Genomic DNA, 16,636 nt, shown 5'->3' with positions numbered 1-16,636 from the left:
TTTATACTTGTTTTTTTTCTCAGCTGGGAATTCTCTTAAAGTTTGCCTATGCCTCAATACAGGAATAATTGGTGCTATTTGTAATTGGCTGCAGACAATAGACTTGGTTGAGGAGGCTCGTTTATCTACCCTTTGTTTGTGCATGGAAAGATGCATGCCTGCACGCGCATATGTACACATAGAGACACACATCCCTGTATTCCTCACAAGCACATAAGAAAGGGAATTTGAGGGCCAGGTCAGTTAAATGTGTGGTATGCATTATGGGTTTGTATAGACTGAAATTCCAGAAGCAGAAATGGAACACTGAAACCACTGCATGCTAAGGCTGTTAATTCATGGGCTGAGTTTGGTGCTGCAGGATCCAAGGCAGAAAAATCCATATTGCCGTCAACCCTTTAAAAATGGCATCTTCAGAACAGTTCCATAAACTAGATTTCTTTCAAAATATTTGACTGGAATAAATGTGGGCTTTTGTTTAATCATCCCCAAGAATAGAAGGACTTCTGAGTTTGTTGTCACTACTGAAATATAAACAGGAAAGCCAAGAAAGTCCCTTGTTTAGATATTTGTGACTACCTGCTCTAACAAGAAGTTAATTTATGTGTCATGTTCATGCTCCTTCTTCAAATGTCATCACATAGTTTGGGTCAAGGTTCTCAAAAGTTCACGAGAGCTGGAAATCTGGTCTGTAGGAAGCCCATATTTAAGGGAGCAGTGAGGGTGATCACCTTGGTGAGGGCAGGCAAGCTGGGAGCCAAGGGGCATGGCCAGGAGGCAAGGCTGGCTTCTCACCCGTGGGGAATCAGGAACATGAACCAGCAGCTGAGGGTGAGGGTCACATCCAGAGTTGGTAACAAGGGTCAGCCACATTCTGGTGAGGTCCCAGTGAGTCCATAGAGATAAGCTAGATTTGGAGTGAAGGCAGGGTGTCAGTCTGCATGTCAGGCTTAGGGCCAGGGAGGCATGGGAGCAGATTCAGACACAGCTTTGATGCAGTCACAATAGAGGGGTGCCTCAGCATGAAAGCAGCTCCTAATGAAAGGAGAGGCTTCCTAGTCTGTCCACATATTGCAACATGGCTTGGATTCAGGCAGCAAATCCCCTGAAAGGCCCATAAAGGCCAGTAGAGGTACGGCACTGTGTGCTCAGTTTGAGTCTTGCAGACCAAATATTCAGGAGATGGGTAACTGGCGTTCTGCAGAGTGGAAAGCTTTCTGTTCTTAAGGCTTTGCATGAAAGATACTTGAGAATTTCTTTGAACCAGAAAGTTTCAAGCAATTCATAAACTGCAAAAAATTATCAAAGACAAAAGATACTTCATAATGCATTCAGTTAATTAATCTTCTGCTCTAGAAAATTACAAATACATGAAAGTACTAGGAATCCAGCAAGGATCTGTGGCACATTCCTTATTTTAGTGCCACTGAAATTGCTTTTTGCTGAAAACTATATCTACTAGTATACTTTTCAATATTGATGCCCTATTTAATGAATTAAATTAATTAAATTCATCAGTGGCCGTACCATAAAGGCTTGTTATCTGCATTGTTATTGTGGTCTTCCTAAGTATCAGACATAATACCTTTATGTTATTTTGGATAATTTCTCATCGTCATGTGTCTTCCAACAACGAAGTTATATCTGACTAACTGTGAAACTTTTATGATTAGCCTGTCTTAAAATTTCTAAACTAGTGCAATTTTTGTATCTTAACACCTCAGTGTTGTCTGTTACAATATAATGTGATCTTGTAGTGGAAAAAAAAAATAAAAGAAGAAAACCAACTCTAGCAATACATAAGGAAGTTTTGGAAGAAGGATTCCAAGTAGACTAACTTTCTGAATAGTGGGCAGGGCTTTTCATCTAGTCTTGCGTCTCCTAAGCACGTGATCCAATGCTCAAGCCTACTGATGCTGATAAAACTAAGTGCCATCCTACTGAAAACTAAACTCATACTGAGGCTTTATTGGGTATACATATTCCATGTACCCATCTTTATAACCCCATGACCTCCTGGGTCTCTGGCATATGAGTAAAAATCATATGAATAAGAGAAAGATACAAAATCCTATAGGGTTATTATGTTTCTGTCCATTTTACACTGAGGTAAATCAGTAAGTCCTTGTTTTACGCCAGCGTGAATGTAGATTTTTTTGCATTATGAAGGTCAGTTGGGAAGATGCCCCATAGAAATCAATGCAATTGCATGTGTGCAAAGCCTGTCTGATTATAGTTACTTTCATTTCATGGTGCATTGCCTTTTTAATGGGCTCTGATGGTTTATAGTAACCAAGGATCTCTATAACATTTGAACTGAACTGAAAATTCATCCTCTCTTCTTTATATATGACCCTCCTATTGGTACTTTATTAGAGTTTTAGGTAAATATAAGTCAGTTTATGTCCTTTTAGGGAATATTAATGTTTAGTCACCTTATAGAGATTTGAATATCCTTTTAGTATATATGCTAGCTTAAATGTGAAAATAAACAAAAAACCCCAAAAGAGATGATTGGTAACAGCCAACATGGCTTTAATACAGGCAAATCATGCCTGGTAAATTTGGTGACCTTCTATGATAGTGCTACAACATTGGTGGATAGGAGCAGAGCAACTGACATCATCTGCCTGAATTTATGCAAAGTGTTTAACATCGTTGGTATGACATCCTTGTCTCTAAATTGAAGAGACATGGATCTGATGGATGGACCAAGTGGATAAAGAACTAGCTGGATGGCTGCACTCAAAGAGTTGTGGTCAACGGCTCACTGTCCCCATGGAGACCAGTGATGAGTGGTGTCCCCCAGGGGTCAGTACTGGGTCTGATATTATTCAACTTCTTTGTTGGTGACATGGATGGTAGGATTGAGTTCACCCTCAGCAATCCTGATGACACCAGGCTGTGTGATGTAGCCGATATGCGGGAGGGAAGGGATGGCATCCAGAGGAACCCTGACACAGTTGAGAGGTCAGTTGAGCCAATCCAGAGCTCATGAGGTTCAAAAAGCAAAGTGCAAGGCTCTGCACCTGGGTCATGGCAGTCCCAGGCACACCCACAGGCTGGGCGAAGAATTGATTGAGAGCAGCTCTGCAGAGAAAGTCTTGGGAGTGATGATTGATAAACAAGTCACCATGATCCGGCAGTGTGCACTCACAGCCCAAAAAAACAACCAAATCCTGGGCTGCATCAAAAGGAGCATGGCCAGCAGGTCAAAGGAGGTGATCCTCCTGCTCTACTCTGTTCCTGTGAGACCCTGTAGCGCTGTGTTCAGCTCTGGTGCCCCCAACATAAGAAGGACATGGAACTGTTGGAGCATGTCCAGAGGAGAGCCACGAAGTTGATAAGAGGACTGCAGCACCTCCTCTATGAAGACAGGCTGAGAAAGTTACAGCCGTTCAACATGGGGAAGAGAAAGTTATGTGGAGAACTCATAGCAACCTTCCAGTATCTGAAGAGGGCCTACAGGGAGGCTGAAGAGGAACTCTTCATCAGGAACTGTAGTGATAGGACAAGGAGTAATAGGTACAAACTGAAAGAGGGGAAATTTAGGCTAGATATTAGGAAGAAAATCTTTACTGTGAGGGTGGTCAGATTCTGGAACAAGTTGCCCAGAGAAGTTGTGGATGCCCCAAACCTGGTAGCATTCAAGGCCAGACGGAAAAATGCCTTGAGCAACCTGTTCTAACGGGAGGTGTCCCTGCCTGTGGCAGGGAGAGTTGGGGCTAGATGAGCTTCTGTTTTCAGTAGCCAAAGCTACTGAGTATATTCTTGAGTACAACAGATTTTCAGATTATTAGACACTCAAGTTCATTGCCCAATACATGATGAGGGATTTTAGTCAAGAATGTGACTAAAATTTATTCAGTGATATTCTTTGGTGCTTGACTGTCTTGTTAAACTTCTAATTTAAATCCACCTTTTCTACCTTTCAGCAATTGATACAGTATTCCTACTTCAGGATTGTTTAGTCAGATTTCTTTAGTTTTTCCTTCATTTGAGCCACAAAACTTTTCATCTTGAAGTAACTGCAACGCCCAAATTTTTGAAAAATAATTCCACTTGTTTGACTTTCTCATTAACTGCTTGGTCTAGGCTCTTAATTTTTAATGATCAAAAGGAATAATCTAGATTGTTGGTTTCTTAAACTGTAAAAATCCTAGGTAAAATCAGCAGAATTTCCTGCCTAAATGGTTATCAACCAGATTTTCACATCATATGGTACTGTAGCACTTTTACAGGTGCTTGAAAGTATTCTGAGTGTAGTAATTTCAATAGCATAACTAAACATTTAGCGACCTAATCATATAGATGTACACTTGCCAAAGGGAGACTTTATTGCAAGATGTTGTATTCAGAGGGACTCTTTATTGGCAGTATGCTCAGTAAAGCACATATAATCAACGAATTGGGACAACTTGGTTTTTTGCAAGTATGGGAGGTGAGCACAGCTGCAGAAGAAAAAATAAAATGTCTGAAACCATAAGAAAATGTCTCTTTTCCCAGTAAAGATATATGCTGAATGAATCTCAGGGGGAAAAAATGGTGCTGTGGCACTAGAGAAATATTGTTTCCTTGTTAAATGAGTTGTATTCCAGTTTTGGTAGTCTGAAACTTATTAATAGATAAGCTAGAGACAGTTAGAAATTAAAGAAAAATTCTCTGTGAGATGTAGCAAAGAGAGAATGAATGACGCTATCAAAGACAGAGATGATAAAACATTCTGAAGCCACAGCCATGGATTTTTTGCTTTTGTTTGTTCCTAAACCTGTAGCTGGAAGAAAATTTGCAAATTCCTTGGCTTTCCAGCTGCACCTTTCAATTGGAAGAAGGTGGAAATGCATTTACAGTGATAGGTCAGATACTTGTGATAGTTCAGCTGCATTACACACAGCATGGTAGAAGTATTGACCACGTTTAGCACTGGTGTAATGTAAATAGGCTGTCCCCTTTCCATCTGTGCTGCAAATCCATGTTTCTTTATAGAAGCACCCTGTGAATGTCATGATGGCATGCTCTTGGCATCGGAAGGCTTCTGCAGATGGAGTAGGAGAATGCTTTATGACTTGTGATGTAGCATGACGTGTTTGTCAATGACCTTCTTCTGTAACCCCTCTGTTCTCATCTCCCTTTTTCTTTCTGTTCCAATTACTTTGAGCAGCCTCAAGAAAAAAATACCAAACCACCAAAATGAGTAAGTCCCCTATGAAGTCATGAAATGTTTCCTCTTAAATAATGTCATTTCATGCTTCTACATCTTAAACTCTGACCATTTTCTCCAGTGGGGAAAATGTCAAGTTTAAGTGTCAATACCACTCATTACTAACTAACCATTAGTATCTGAGTGAGAAGTAGTTACTAATACATTCCAACTCAATTTTCAGTGTGTTTGGAGAGAGTACCAAAATCATTAACTTTTCCACTTCTAAGGCATTTTCCATGAACAGTTTATTTTTTTCTAATTATACGGTTTGAAAAGAAAAAGACTACGATGTCATTACTCTTCAGTTTGCTGACATGGTACTGTTTACCAACAGACTGGTGCACCAAGATGGAAGCCTGCCTGACATAACTATGATGAATTTAACAGCCAGCAAAGAAAAGGAAGAGGATAAAATGCTGGAAGAGGCTGGTGAGAAAAGAATGGAAGAGCCAGAAGAGGAGGGAGAGAAAGGGAGAGTCAAAAAAGGCAAAGAAGAAAAGGAAGACGAGGACAAGGAAGATGATTCTGATGATGAAGACAATGAATCAGAGGAAGAAGAAACTACAGGTAAGCTCTGCAGAATGCAAATTTTGCTTTCTTCAGCCTTAATTAATAGTGGCAACAGGTGGTTTGCTCTTAGTCATTCCTGTTAACTTCAATTATCAGGTTTTCCTTCTAGTTTTACATGCAGTCTATGTCAAAGAGCCTTAAGTTCACTGAGCAGATGGCTACTTGTCAATTATTCAACAGGCTACAGGCTCTTCTAGGGAAAAATCATACATTTTCTGTAGGATGCTAAGAGGAATAAAACAAAAGAAGCCATGCTTCTTTCTTCTAGGTGGTCTGGTTTGAATTATTTGGAGGCTACCACAAATACTAAGAACTCCTTTTGAGTAAAATCTCCTTACAATGAAGAAAACACACATGGATATTTAATATATCTGCATACTTTGAAGGCAGTCCTCTTCAGAAGTCCAAATGGCTTTACTTCATTATTTATGTGCACATTAGTGTCATATTTTTCACTTCTGAATATGGAATGTGTAATTGACACCAGATGAATATAAAAAAGCTTAAGGGCAGACATGGGTGAGTCTTATATTGTCATCCTTGATATTGCTAGGATGAACCCCTAGCATGAATTATTTCCGTAACTCAGTTTGTAATATGAGCCAAAAGTGAAACCAGGGAAGGGCATTTAACACCCAAGGATGCTGTATTCTTTGGAGGTGGCCTTGCTGCAAATTTGGTTACTCATGCCAGTGTTCACGGGACTGCGACACGTAAGTACGGGCAGGGTCTTTGTCAAAGCAAAACGACAGCACATCTGTCTTAGCTGCCACAGGGAATTGTAGAATCATTTGGGTCGGAAAAGACCTCTTAAGATCATTGAGTCCAACTGTTAACCCAGCGCTGCCAAGTCCACCACTAAAATGTGTCCATAAGTGCCACATCCACACATCTTCTAAATATCTTCAGGGATGGTGATTCCACCACTTCCCTGAGCAGCCTGTTCCAGTGCTTGAACCTGAGGTGAAACTACTTGCCTTTCCTGGCTGGACCATCTGCCCTCAGAGAGGTGTTCATGGGCCATGGAAACCTCTCTTGGCCAGTCTTCATGTGGTCTATGAGGGATGATGAGTTTGTTGCACTCTGTCCATCCCTACATGCTGGAAGGGCTTTGGAACAGAGGCTAGCTGGTGGAGGTTATTCTGTGCATGACACTTGCAAGCAGGGAAGTAGGGCGCTGCAGCCAGTGGGGCTTGGAAATAACAAAAGGTGCTGCTTGCCACATGTGATCCATCTTTAAGCTGCACATGCATTTATTTCTGCCTAAGAGTTATACCATTTTTATGTAGCCATGTGGCTGGAGCTTTGACATTAAACATGTTCAAGAGTGCAGACCTCATTACACAGTGTTGTACAGTCTTTCAGTGGATGCGTTCAAGGCCTGTATTTTATTTCCTGTGTGTGTATTGCCTGGCCACGCTAGACAGAGCCCGCTAGAGTACCGTATCTGTCCGCTCCACTTAACTGCCACTGTCTGGATATACCTTGCATGATGCAACACCGCAAATGGAAATAAATGCAATGAAAAAATGAGAACATCTAATTTTGTAAAGACTTTCCTTGAATACGCTCATTGTGCTTGTAAAAACACATGTGGGATTAGAGTTCTGTAGCTTAATTAATTTCTCAAGTTTAATTATGTGGTCATGGAATTTACATCACTCAGCATTTTTATTAGGATTTTCTAAGTTGTGTTTGGAGAAAAAAGGCAGAAGAAAAAAGCATGGACTTTGGTTGTGAGGTATTCCAAAAGTCTGCTTTTCCACACAAATGTGCATGTGTTCTTCACACAAATATGCACAGAATAACCATCTTGGTTTGCTTTATATATAAAATAATGTAATAAGTAGAAATAATTGCATACAGAAGGTGGTAACTCCTTTGCAATCTTACCAGCCTAGACAATTATATGTTTTGGTATCACTTGCAAATTTTTCCATCTCTGATAGTAACTGTAAGAATGTTTTCACAGCATGTAAAATCCTTTCTAATCTCCAAAGTTCTTCTGAATCCCCTAATACAGTGTGAAGACTTTATACTAATATATACCAGCCTGGTGAAACAGTTTTATGACCCACAAGAAAAGTCAACACTTAGAGAGCACTGCTCAGCATATGTATTGTCATGTACGTTCACATGTAATAGGTGTTGTCACATGCTTGCTCACTGGGGTAGTATTTGGGAGGATGGCTTTTTTAGCAAAACACCCATACAAAGGGATACTTTCACCCAAATTCAGGATCTTAACTTGATAAACTTTTTCAACTGAGAGAAATATTCAATTGACTACAGTTTGCCTTATTTGTTTTAGATATCTGTCCTGTGATGGCACAGATCACACTCTAGGAGGCAGTGCTGTTTTCAAGGCATTTTAGATAACTCTGTCATCTGAAAATGTCTATAGTACAGTTGCCTAAACCCATATGACAAGAATCCTAATCCTAGTGTGTACGGATCTCTTCCAAGCTGGCTGAAAAGCTTTCTGAATAGTAGTAGTCTGTGCTTTCTGAAAACAGTCTGGGTCCATGGCTTCCAAGCATCAAAAAAACCCTGTATTTTTCTGAGCTGGATAAGGACCAGGGCTGGAATTAATTCCTGAATGAGATCTCTAAGCTTAGATCCAAAGATACTGGAGGACAACAGAGTTCCAAGAAGAGCTCTGATAGAGAGGAATAAAAGCAAAATCGGCAAGGAGGGCTACCACTGCTGCTTTTGAAGTGTGGAATCCTTCCAGTGAAAGTGGGTCAGAAGGGAAAACACCACAGCTAAGTGGGCCTCAACCCTGTTTTGTCTTAGCTACCCACTGGGCCATACCTTTATCCTCCACCTTGCCTTACTGTAAAGATTAGAAGAGAAGAAACAGAAAACTCGTTATCTAGTGGAGTATTCCATTTTACAGAGACCTTCTGTTTTTCTTCTCACTATGGTTCTGCTTGAACATCCCTGCAGACTTAAGAAACAAGTGGCATCTAGTGATTGACCGCCTTACAGTGCTGTTTTTGAAATTCCTGGAGTATTTTCATAAGATGCAAGTCTTCGTGTGGTGGCTGTTGGAGCTGCACATCATCAAAATTGTTTCCTCTTACATCATCTGGGTCACAGTGAAAGAGGCAAGTAAACACCCACTGTCAAACTCTTACACATCATGAATGTGTGTCAGCATCTGCTGATGTGTGGGGAGATGGTTTCCTTCTGTCAGACCTCACTGAAATTTGGGGTTGTCACCTGCTGGGGACCTGCCTTGACATCTTCCACAGTGATATTCTCTCAGTCTAGATAGTCTCAGCCCTCCACTTTTCTCCAGATATTAAATTTTTATTATCCAGATATGAAAGTTTTATTAGTCTAATTCTTTGAATGTAAGAGACGTAATCCCTCTCCTGCTCCAACTGGCTGTGGGCACCATCCAGGGACAGAGGGTGTAGAAAAGGTACATTAAGGAAAATTACTTAAACTCAGTTTGGTGCTTAAGAAATAAGAATGTGGAACTATGCCTAAAGAAAAAGGGAGCAACACTTTTAGCTGTGCTTTTGGTGTGGGCAGTGTGAGTTCACTGCATAACATAGCCATTCCTTGAACAAGATAGTCAGAGAGGATTCAGTACAAAAACAAAACAAAAAATCCATTTTCTCACATATTTTGTGGGAAAAAGGTCAAGAGGACAAAGGTCGGTTGCACAGACACACAGATCTGTGTCATCTCATCTTTGATTCATGTGTACTAAAGCAGCAGAACCTGTATGTGGTCCTCTTTCTTCATGTCTGTTGATAGAGAGGATATGGAGTTTTGTGGGTCTAACAGTATTAATATTATGTAGGTGATAAAGTCCTTTCTAAACTGACTATCAAGTTTTTTTTCCTTCTTCACTTACCACATTGTTTTGAGTATTGTAATTCTTTTCTTCAGTGTTTTTCTCAAAGTTTCTTCATGTCCCTTTCTTTTGAATAATTCTGGTTTTATTTGCTGTGGAAAAGGTCAAACTTTCTCAGTTCTTTTGTTACTCCATGTAATTTCTGTACTGTTTTTGTGTTTTCAGGTGTCTCTCTTTAACTTTGTGTTTTTAATTGCCTGGGCTCTTGCTTTGCCATATGCTCAGTTTCGCCCCCTGGCATCAAGTATCTGCACTGTCTGGACATGTGTGATTATTGTCTGCAAAATGTTGTACCAACTCTCATCTATCGATCCCAAAACTTTTTCCAGTAACTGTACATTGGTGAGTACGAGTGCATATTAAAAAGTTTGACTGCTTCCTTCTTCAGTGAAGAAGAGCAAAAGGAAGTATATAAAGTACTGAAACTGACAGTTCATGTAATGTATTACTGTTGATTATTCCCTCCTCAAGCAATTTTAAACATGTTTTATAACTGTTGCATTTTTTTTTAGCCAGGAGAGAATGAAACTAAGGTCGATTTAGAAGAACTCAAAACCTCAGTGCTCTACAGTGGGCCAGTTGATCCTGCAGAGTGGGTTGGATTGAGAAAGTCTTATCCCCTTCTTGTGTACTTAAGGGTAACTTCTTTAATTATCTGTATTCTGATATTTTCTAGTTTGTGATGAATTAGCAATGTCTTTTTGAAATAAATAATCTGTCACACACACGCACAAAATGTAATAATTGATAATAGGGAAGTACAAAAGGAAGGAGGCAACACAAAACTATACTGTTACACAGAATATATCTGGAAAGGATTCAGTACCAATTCAGATAATCTTTCATGTAGAAGTATGGCTTTTGAACTCTACCATCTGTTCAAAGCTCTGTAAGAAATGTAATATTTAAGAACTCAAAGTAATTAAGAGGTATACAGGTTTCAGGTACCAAAGGACTGATGGGTCTAATTGGAGTAATTGCCTTGAATGATAGTGTATGGTATAAGCAGTTAATTTTTTTAAGTGCGTATTCCTTAGCCACAATTTAGAAAATATAACGAGTTAAAGGAATAATTCATTCAAACACTATTAAATGGATGTCTTCTGTTTTTCTTTTTGTTTTTCATTGATGCCTGTGAGCAATATTTTATTATTCCTTTCTTGATTAAAAAACCCTACTTACAATGAAAGTGTGCCAAGTCCTGGCAAAAACCTTGCATATTTCTTCTTGGTTTAAAGAATCTCCAGAATTTTGGAGAAAGTTGTCAGAAATTGGCTAACTGGACAGCAGCAAATTTTGATCTAACTAGGCTTATTTGTCATTTCTTCCCTGAGAGCTTACCTCTGTGTGCTTTGTTTGTGTAGGGAATACCTGCCAAGCTGTGCAGGTCAACATATTAGGTGCTGGTAATGCCTCTGCCTCTTGCTCCTTTAGCCATACACCTCCCATAGTTGAGAATATATGTGGGGAAGAGCAATTACTGACCCAAGGGTTTTGCATGTAGAGTGAAGTTGCCTTGAGGCAAGGTGTCTGCCTTGATTGCAAGAGTTTTACAGCTATAAATTGAAAACACTTTGGGATTAGAAATTATTCTAGAAAGGTTTGCATTGAGTTAGCAAATAAGATGTCTCCTGTCCATATAGAAATTCATTTCAGTTCCATACCTGAAGGTCCCAAGCTTCAAGTCTTGATGTGTTTCTGTATGTCTCTTTTAGCAGGCATTCAAAATGTCTGCAGTATTAAACTGAGAGGCTTTTGCCTCCCCTTCTTTTCCACAACCAGTGTTCATTATATTATTTTTTAATCAATGTCTTTATATGTATCTTCTGAATGTCCGTATGATTCATTAAAATCCAAGAAGTGGTAGGAACCTTACTTTGTTTCAATGATAGCTGGGAATAGGTGCCAGTGCATTCTGGAGTGCAGAAGTACTCAGTGGTAACATCAGTTTGAGTGTTCATGAGTTTATGCTTATCAGAAAATTTTATAGCTTCATGTGGTTTTGATTTTTATTTACTATTTTTCTGATTGTGTCTCCCATAGAATAACTTACTAATGCTGGCTATATTGGCTTTCGAAGTTACAATCTACCGTCATCAAGAATACTACCGATGTCGAAATAACCTTACTGCACCTGTGACTAAAACAATTTTTCATGATATTACAAGAGCACATCTGGATGATGGAGTGGTAAACTGTGTCAAGTATTTCATAAACTACTTCTTCTACAAGTTTGGTTTGGAGGTAAATCACTATATATTACTTTTCTTTAGACTACCATTCCAGACCTTTTCATTGTGCTATTTTTGAATACTAGCTTGGACTATATTTGAGTTCTGGATGCTTCTTAGTCATCGTTCATGTTAGTCATCTCTGTTCCCTTATCTTGACTGTTTGTTCATGGACACATGAAATGTACGTTCAAAAACTCTTTGTAAAAATAGTGATTTTTTTACAATTTTTTATGGCTATTTGAAGAAGACAACTCCCAGGCTAATGCATCCTAATTCTAATCATAATGATGCTCTTGACCTATCTGTTAAACACTACCAGCACTTGCTACTGATAAACAGAGTAAACTGTTCACAGGCAGTCTGAGGATTAAGAATGAGTGAAAATTAAAAGAAACCAGCAAGCTATTTCCCCAACTATTTAGGAAATAATTTTTAGCTCATCCTAATCTGAGGAGAGAGAAAATCAAAATAGCATAGTGCACTGAATAAATGATTCACTATGAAGTATTCACTAAGCTTGAAAACACGTTTCATGGAACTGAGTGATGGGACTACTTTCAGTGAAGCCAGAGAACAGAAATGCTGGAACGCAGAGCCCTCAGAACAATGGAGAACTAAAGCTACCTTATAGGAATTGACTGGATTTGTCTATTACCAATAGAAGCCGTATGGTCTAAATCCCTTTTGCTTTTGCCTGTTTCCCACATAAAGATACATTTTAGTTGTTGCTAATCTTAATAGTTCCTGTTCTTTTTCACAACTGTAAGTCCTATCAAAATATCTAACTGTGTAGTATGTGCTCTGCTTGGCAACAATTAAACATTTTGCATATTAGCTACTCTGACAACTCTCTTTCCTTTCTGTATCTTTAGATATCACATAGTGGAAACTGACTCTAGAGATAGAAGAATATCAAAAATTTGGGTATTGGGGTGGAGTGGAGGAGATTGCTGTCAGTTCCTGCAGTCAGATGCAGCTCATGTCCAAGCATTATGTCAGGATCCACAATACTTGTATTATTGCTACATTGACTAGCCATCAGTTTGGAAATGTGGCTTATGTTTCTTTACTTCATTTTCAGACCTGTTTTCTTCTATCAGTGAATGTAATTGGTCAAAGGATGGATTTTTATGCCATGATTCATGCCTTCTGGCTGATTGCTGTATTGTATCGACGCAGAAGAAAAGCTATTGCAGAGATCTGGCCAAAATACTGCTGTTTTCTGTCATGCATCATTACATTCCAGTACTTCCTTTGCATTGGCATCCCACCTGCTCCTTGTAAAGGTAAGGACACTTACCCTTTATGGAAAATTGCTGCTGCTTGGTTTTACATAAAAGGGCTGGAAAATTGGTAAGTATCCAGATGAAAAAGATTAAGTAATTGTTATAAAGTACTGATTGTGTTTTTACATGCTTCTGTCATACAGACTATCCATGGAGAAGTGGTAATGCCAACTTCAACTCCAACATCATAAAGTGGTTATACTTTCCAGACTTCATTGTGAGACCAAACCCTGTCTTCCTTGTGTGTAAGTATTTTAGCACATAGTTGTAAAGTGTTTATATGTCCTTTGCTTAAAACATCTGTACGGTGTAATTTGAAGCCAGGCTTTTATTTAATCTTCTGTAGCAAGATGACATATTCTCCGGGAGACTGAATACTAAAATTCAAAAAATTAGTAATTTCTGCAGCTGTTTTTCCTGTATTGCGTTTTCAATAATGTGACATCAAAAAGTATGAACTATTTCCCCTTTTCTCATTATTTCTCAAGTTGTAGACAATGACAGGTAAAACCATTAAATACGTTAATAAATTTCAAGTCAGTGTTACATGTTTTGAAAACAGCACAGCCTTGGAGGTTCGAAGCAGGGGAAAACAGTCTGGTAACTACATTATAATGCATCATGGCCACTCCTTATACCTATGTTAATGACTGAATTTTTCCTTGCAATCACGGCTTTCTCCTAGATGATTTCATGTTGCTGCTGTGTGCATCCTTGCAAAGGCAGACATTTGAGGATGAAAATAAAGCTGCAGTACGAATCATGGCTGGAGACAATGTGGAAATTTGCATGAATCTTGATGCGGCATCTTTTAGCCAGCATAATCCTGTTCCTGACTTCATTCACTGCAGGTAAAACTGGATCTTAAATACTTGGAAAATACAGTGCTTCCTTTTTGTAAGGTTCTCTAGTGTAAAAGTTATTCTCATGCCTTCCAATTTTACTTGGAATTTGTATTCATGTATGTTCCCATCTAACATATTTTTTACTGTATGAGACAGCAGATAGTTCATTTCTGGGTAATCAGACTCTGGTTTAGAACAGGGCAGATGCAAACAAGTCTTCCTAAGCCAGATGATTGTTTTAAGTGCTCCCCAGAGGGACATTCAGTGATTTGCTTGAAATTTGCTTGAAAGCTTGTATTCATACAATCATAGGCTTGTTTAGGTTGGAAAAGACCTTTAAGATCATCAGCTCCCACCACTATCTTAGACAACCAACACATTGAGAAATATTCACCTTTCGGTCACAAGTTCTTACCTGTTACTTGTGCGTATGTGGATTTAGAGAGTTTGGAAAAAAAAAGGTGGTTCGGCTGTTTAGATGAATCTAAACCCTCCATCTTCCCCACTTCAGAAGGAATCTTGGTAATCAAATTTGAATTTGCCTCCATGAATGCCCTGTGGGGCAGCATTTATGGTGGACTTCAGTGCTTTGGTGGCTTCCCCCAGAACACAGACATGTTAGCAATAATCCATCATAGTCTGCAGCTTCCCACGTATGTGTTTAATCCCAAGAAGTCATCAGTCATGTCCTGCCGAGTTGTTGTCTAAGCACAATCAAAATAATACTCTAATATAAGAGACTGTCCTTTGTGCTATTTCATCTAGGCGTAAGGACCTTAAAAGTGTCTTGGAAGGACAGCTGATATGTCTTCCTCTTTCTGAGGCTGTTGAAGAAAGTGAATAATTTATAAAGGAGCAGAGCATGAGACAGTCTGTTCTGAATAGTCTTCAAACAATGAAACTGTTCCTATGTGATCATTTCCATCAACACAGATTAGCTCAGCTCTTTTAAATTGTGCTGGGCATGCTCTTAGTTGCAGTTATTACTGAATGCAAAAGGAATAATGTCTAGAACTAATGTCCAGAAAAATCTCCCTTTTGCTGGTAAACTTTTTCTTTTACCAGAGAAGTGCTATCACCAGAAGCCTCTCTCAAGATCTTTAATCTGATCCTTCTATTTCTGTTACAATTGGTGGCCAAATCTATCTTGAAATACTTTGAAGAGGAGACTGTTGAAACAGTCAATTTACTCATTCATCCAGAGATTTATACTCACTACTGGGCAAAGTTTGATCAGTTCTTCCCCTTGAGAATTTCCAGTCTACACAGTGGACCCAATGCTCTAGATTTGGTAGGATAATCAGAAAGAGAGAAGTATTAATCTTTCTTCAAAATGCTCCATAAAGTGGGGATACTTTCTAAAAGACATCTGACAAACAGGGCTTGGGTTAGAGGAAATGCAGCGGAGATTACCTGAGGTTTTGCTTGCCACCGAATATGGTGTCCATCTTAGCAAAAGCTGATGCAGCAGTTGCATCAAGCACACTGATGTGTTTGGTTGCTGGAAAAAGACCATCACTGACTGCTGGCAGAAAGAAAATACCAAGTTTTCCTCCCTTAGTCCAGAAAAAAATCACTGTGAAAAAAAACTTCATTAATGATGAGAATGTGTTTTAAAGCTGTCCTCAAAAGGAAAAAAGAGGCAAGAAAATCACTGCTTTTTAAACAGCCTCTTTGGACATCTTTTCAATGTTTTCTGGAATCTGATAGGTAATTCTGGTCATCTGTAGAAGATATTCCCAAATGGGCAAACATGAAAACTTTGAAGCACAGAGGATATTCTTTAAAGATTTTGGATAGGAGTCAGAGTCAGGTTTATAGTGCAAAGCAAAGTTCAAGCTGAACTGGCCTGTTGCCCCTCCACACATTCTTGGGGTTAAGTCCTGTGTTTTGGTTCATATGCATGGTATGCATCAGCTTGAAGCCATTGGAGGCAGAACATCCATTCAGACACCCTACTGTGCATGTGCTGACCAAGGAGACCTGTATATGCAACCATTTACTCAGAAATTTGCAATGTGTATTAAGCAGTAAGTAATATTGCTGGTGGAGAGTACAACAGAAGAGAAAATCAAAGGATCCATTAGTGGTGGTGAGCTGAACAAATAAACCGTGATCACTTTATACCTGTTCCAGATAAATGCAGAAATCTGTGTGACTGTTTCATGTAATAGTTTTATGTTGTGTGGGTAAGAAGTAGAATGAAAAGAAAAAGGCAGAGCAAGAAAAAGAACAGGGACATTTTTGTTTGAAAAAAATCAATTATAAATGAATAGAAAAAACATTAATTAGCCCATTCAGGAGCAAAGGAAATTCCTGTTTATGATATCCTCTCTTACAGATGCTTGGGCATGTAATCGTAGAATCATAGGTTGGTTTGCACTGGAATGGAAGAGACCTTAAAGATCATCTAGTTCCCTTGCAGTGGGCAGGAACACCTTCCACTAGACCAGGGTGCTCAAAGCTCTATTCAGCCTGGTCTTGGAGACTTTCAGGAATGGGGCATCCACCACTTCTCTGGGCTACTTGTTTCAGTACCCTCTGAGTAAAGAATTTCTCTCTAACATCTAATCTAAATCTCTCCTTTTCCAGTTTAAAATCCCTCCCCTTGTCTTATCACTACATGC

The 16,636-nt window shown here is 39.1% G+C and overlaps 1 protein-coding gene across 3 annotated transcripts in view; it reads left to right on the top strand.

The window, feature by feature from the left end:
* The window catches only part of PIEZO2 (piezo type mechanosensitive ion channel component 2), a 295,169-nt gene that overhangs the window by 216,441 nt on the left and 62,092 nt on the right, over positions 1 to 16,636 (top strand). For 2 of the 3 annotated variants that reach the window (XM_039385318.1, XM_039385319.1), the window contains exons 19-27: positions 5,162 to 5,194; positions 5,538 to 5,770; positions 8,723 to 8,883; positions 9,810 to 9,986; positions 10,157 to 10,282; positions 11,688 to 11,888; positions 12,960 to 13,164; positions 13,308 to 13,409; positions 13,850 to 14,015. In XM_039385318.1, the coding sequence (XP_039241252.1) occupies positions 5,162 to 5,194; positions 5,538 to 5,770; positions 8,723 to 8,883; positions 9,810 to 9,986; positions 10,157 to 10,282; positions 11,688 to 11,888; positions 12,960 to 13,164; positions 13,308 to 13,409; positions 13,850 to 14,015 (1,404 nt within the window). The remainder of the gene's footprint in view (positions 1 to 5,161; positions 5,195 to 5,537; positions 5,771 to 8,722; positions 8,884 to 9,809; positions 9,987 to 10,156; positions 10,283 to 11,687; positions 11,889 to 12,959; positions 13,165 to 13,307; positions 13,410 to 13,849; positions 14,016 to 16,636) is intronic. The other variant, XM_027744595.2, reaches the window with a different exon arrangement.

Source organism: Pipra filicauda, unplaced genomic scaffold, assembly GCF_003945595.2.
Source record: "Pipra filicauda isolate LSUMZ 115617 unplaced genomic scaffold, ASM394559v2 scaffold402_size659489_pilon, whole genome shotgun sequence".
Taxonomy (NCBI): Eukaryota; Metazoa; Chordata; class Aves; order Passeriformes; family Pipridae; genus Pipra; species Pipra filicauda.
Note: the sequence above shows the minus strand (reverse complement) of the source record. Positions and strands in the feature narration are given on the sequence as shown.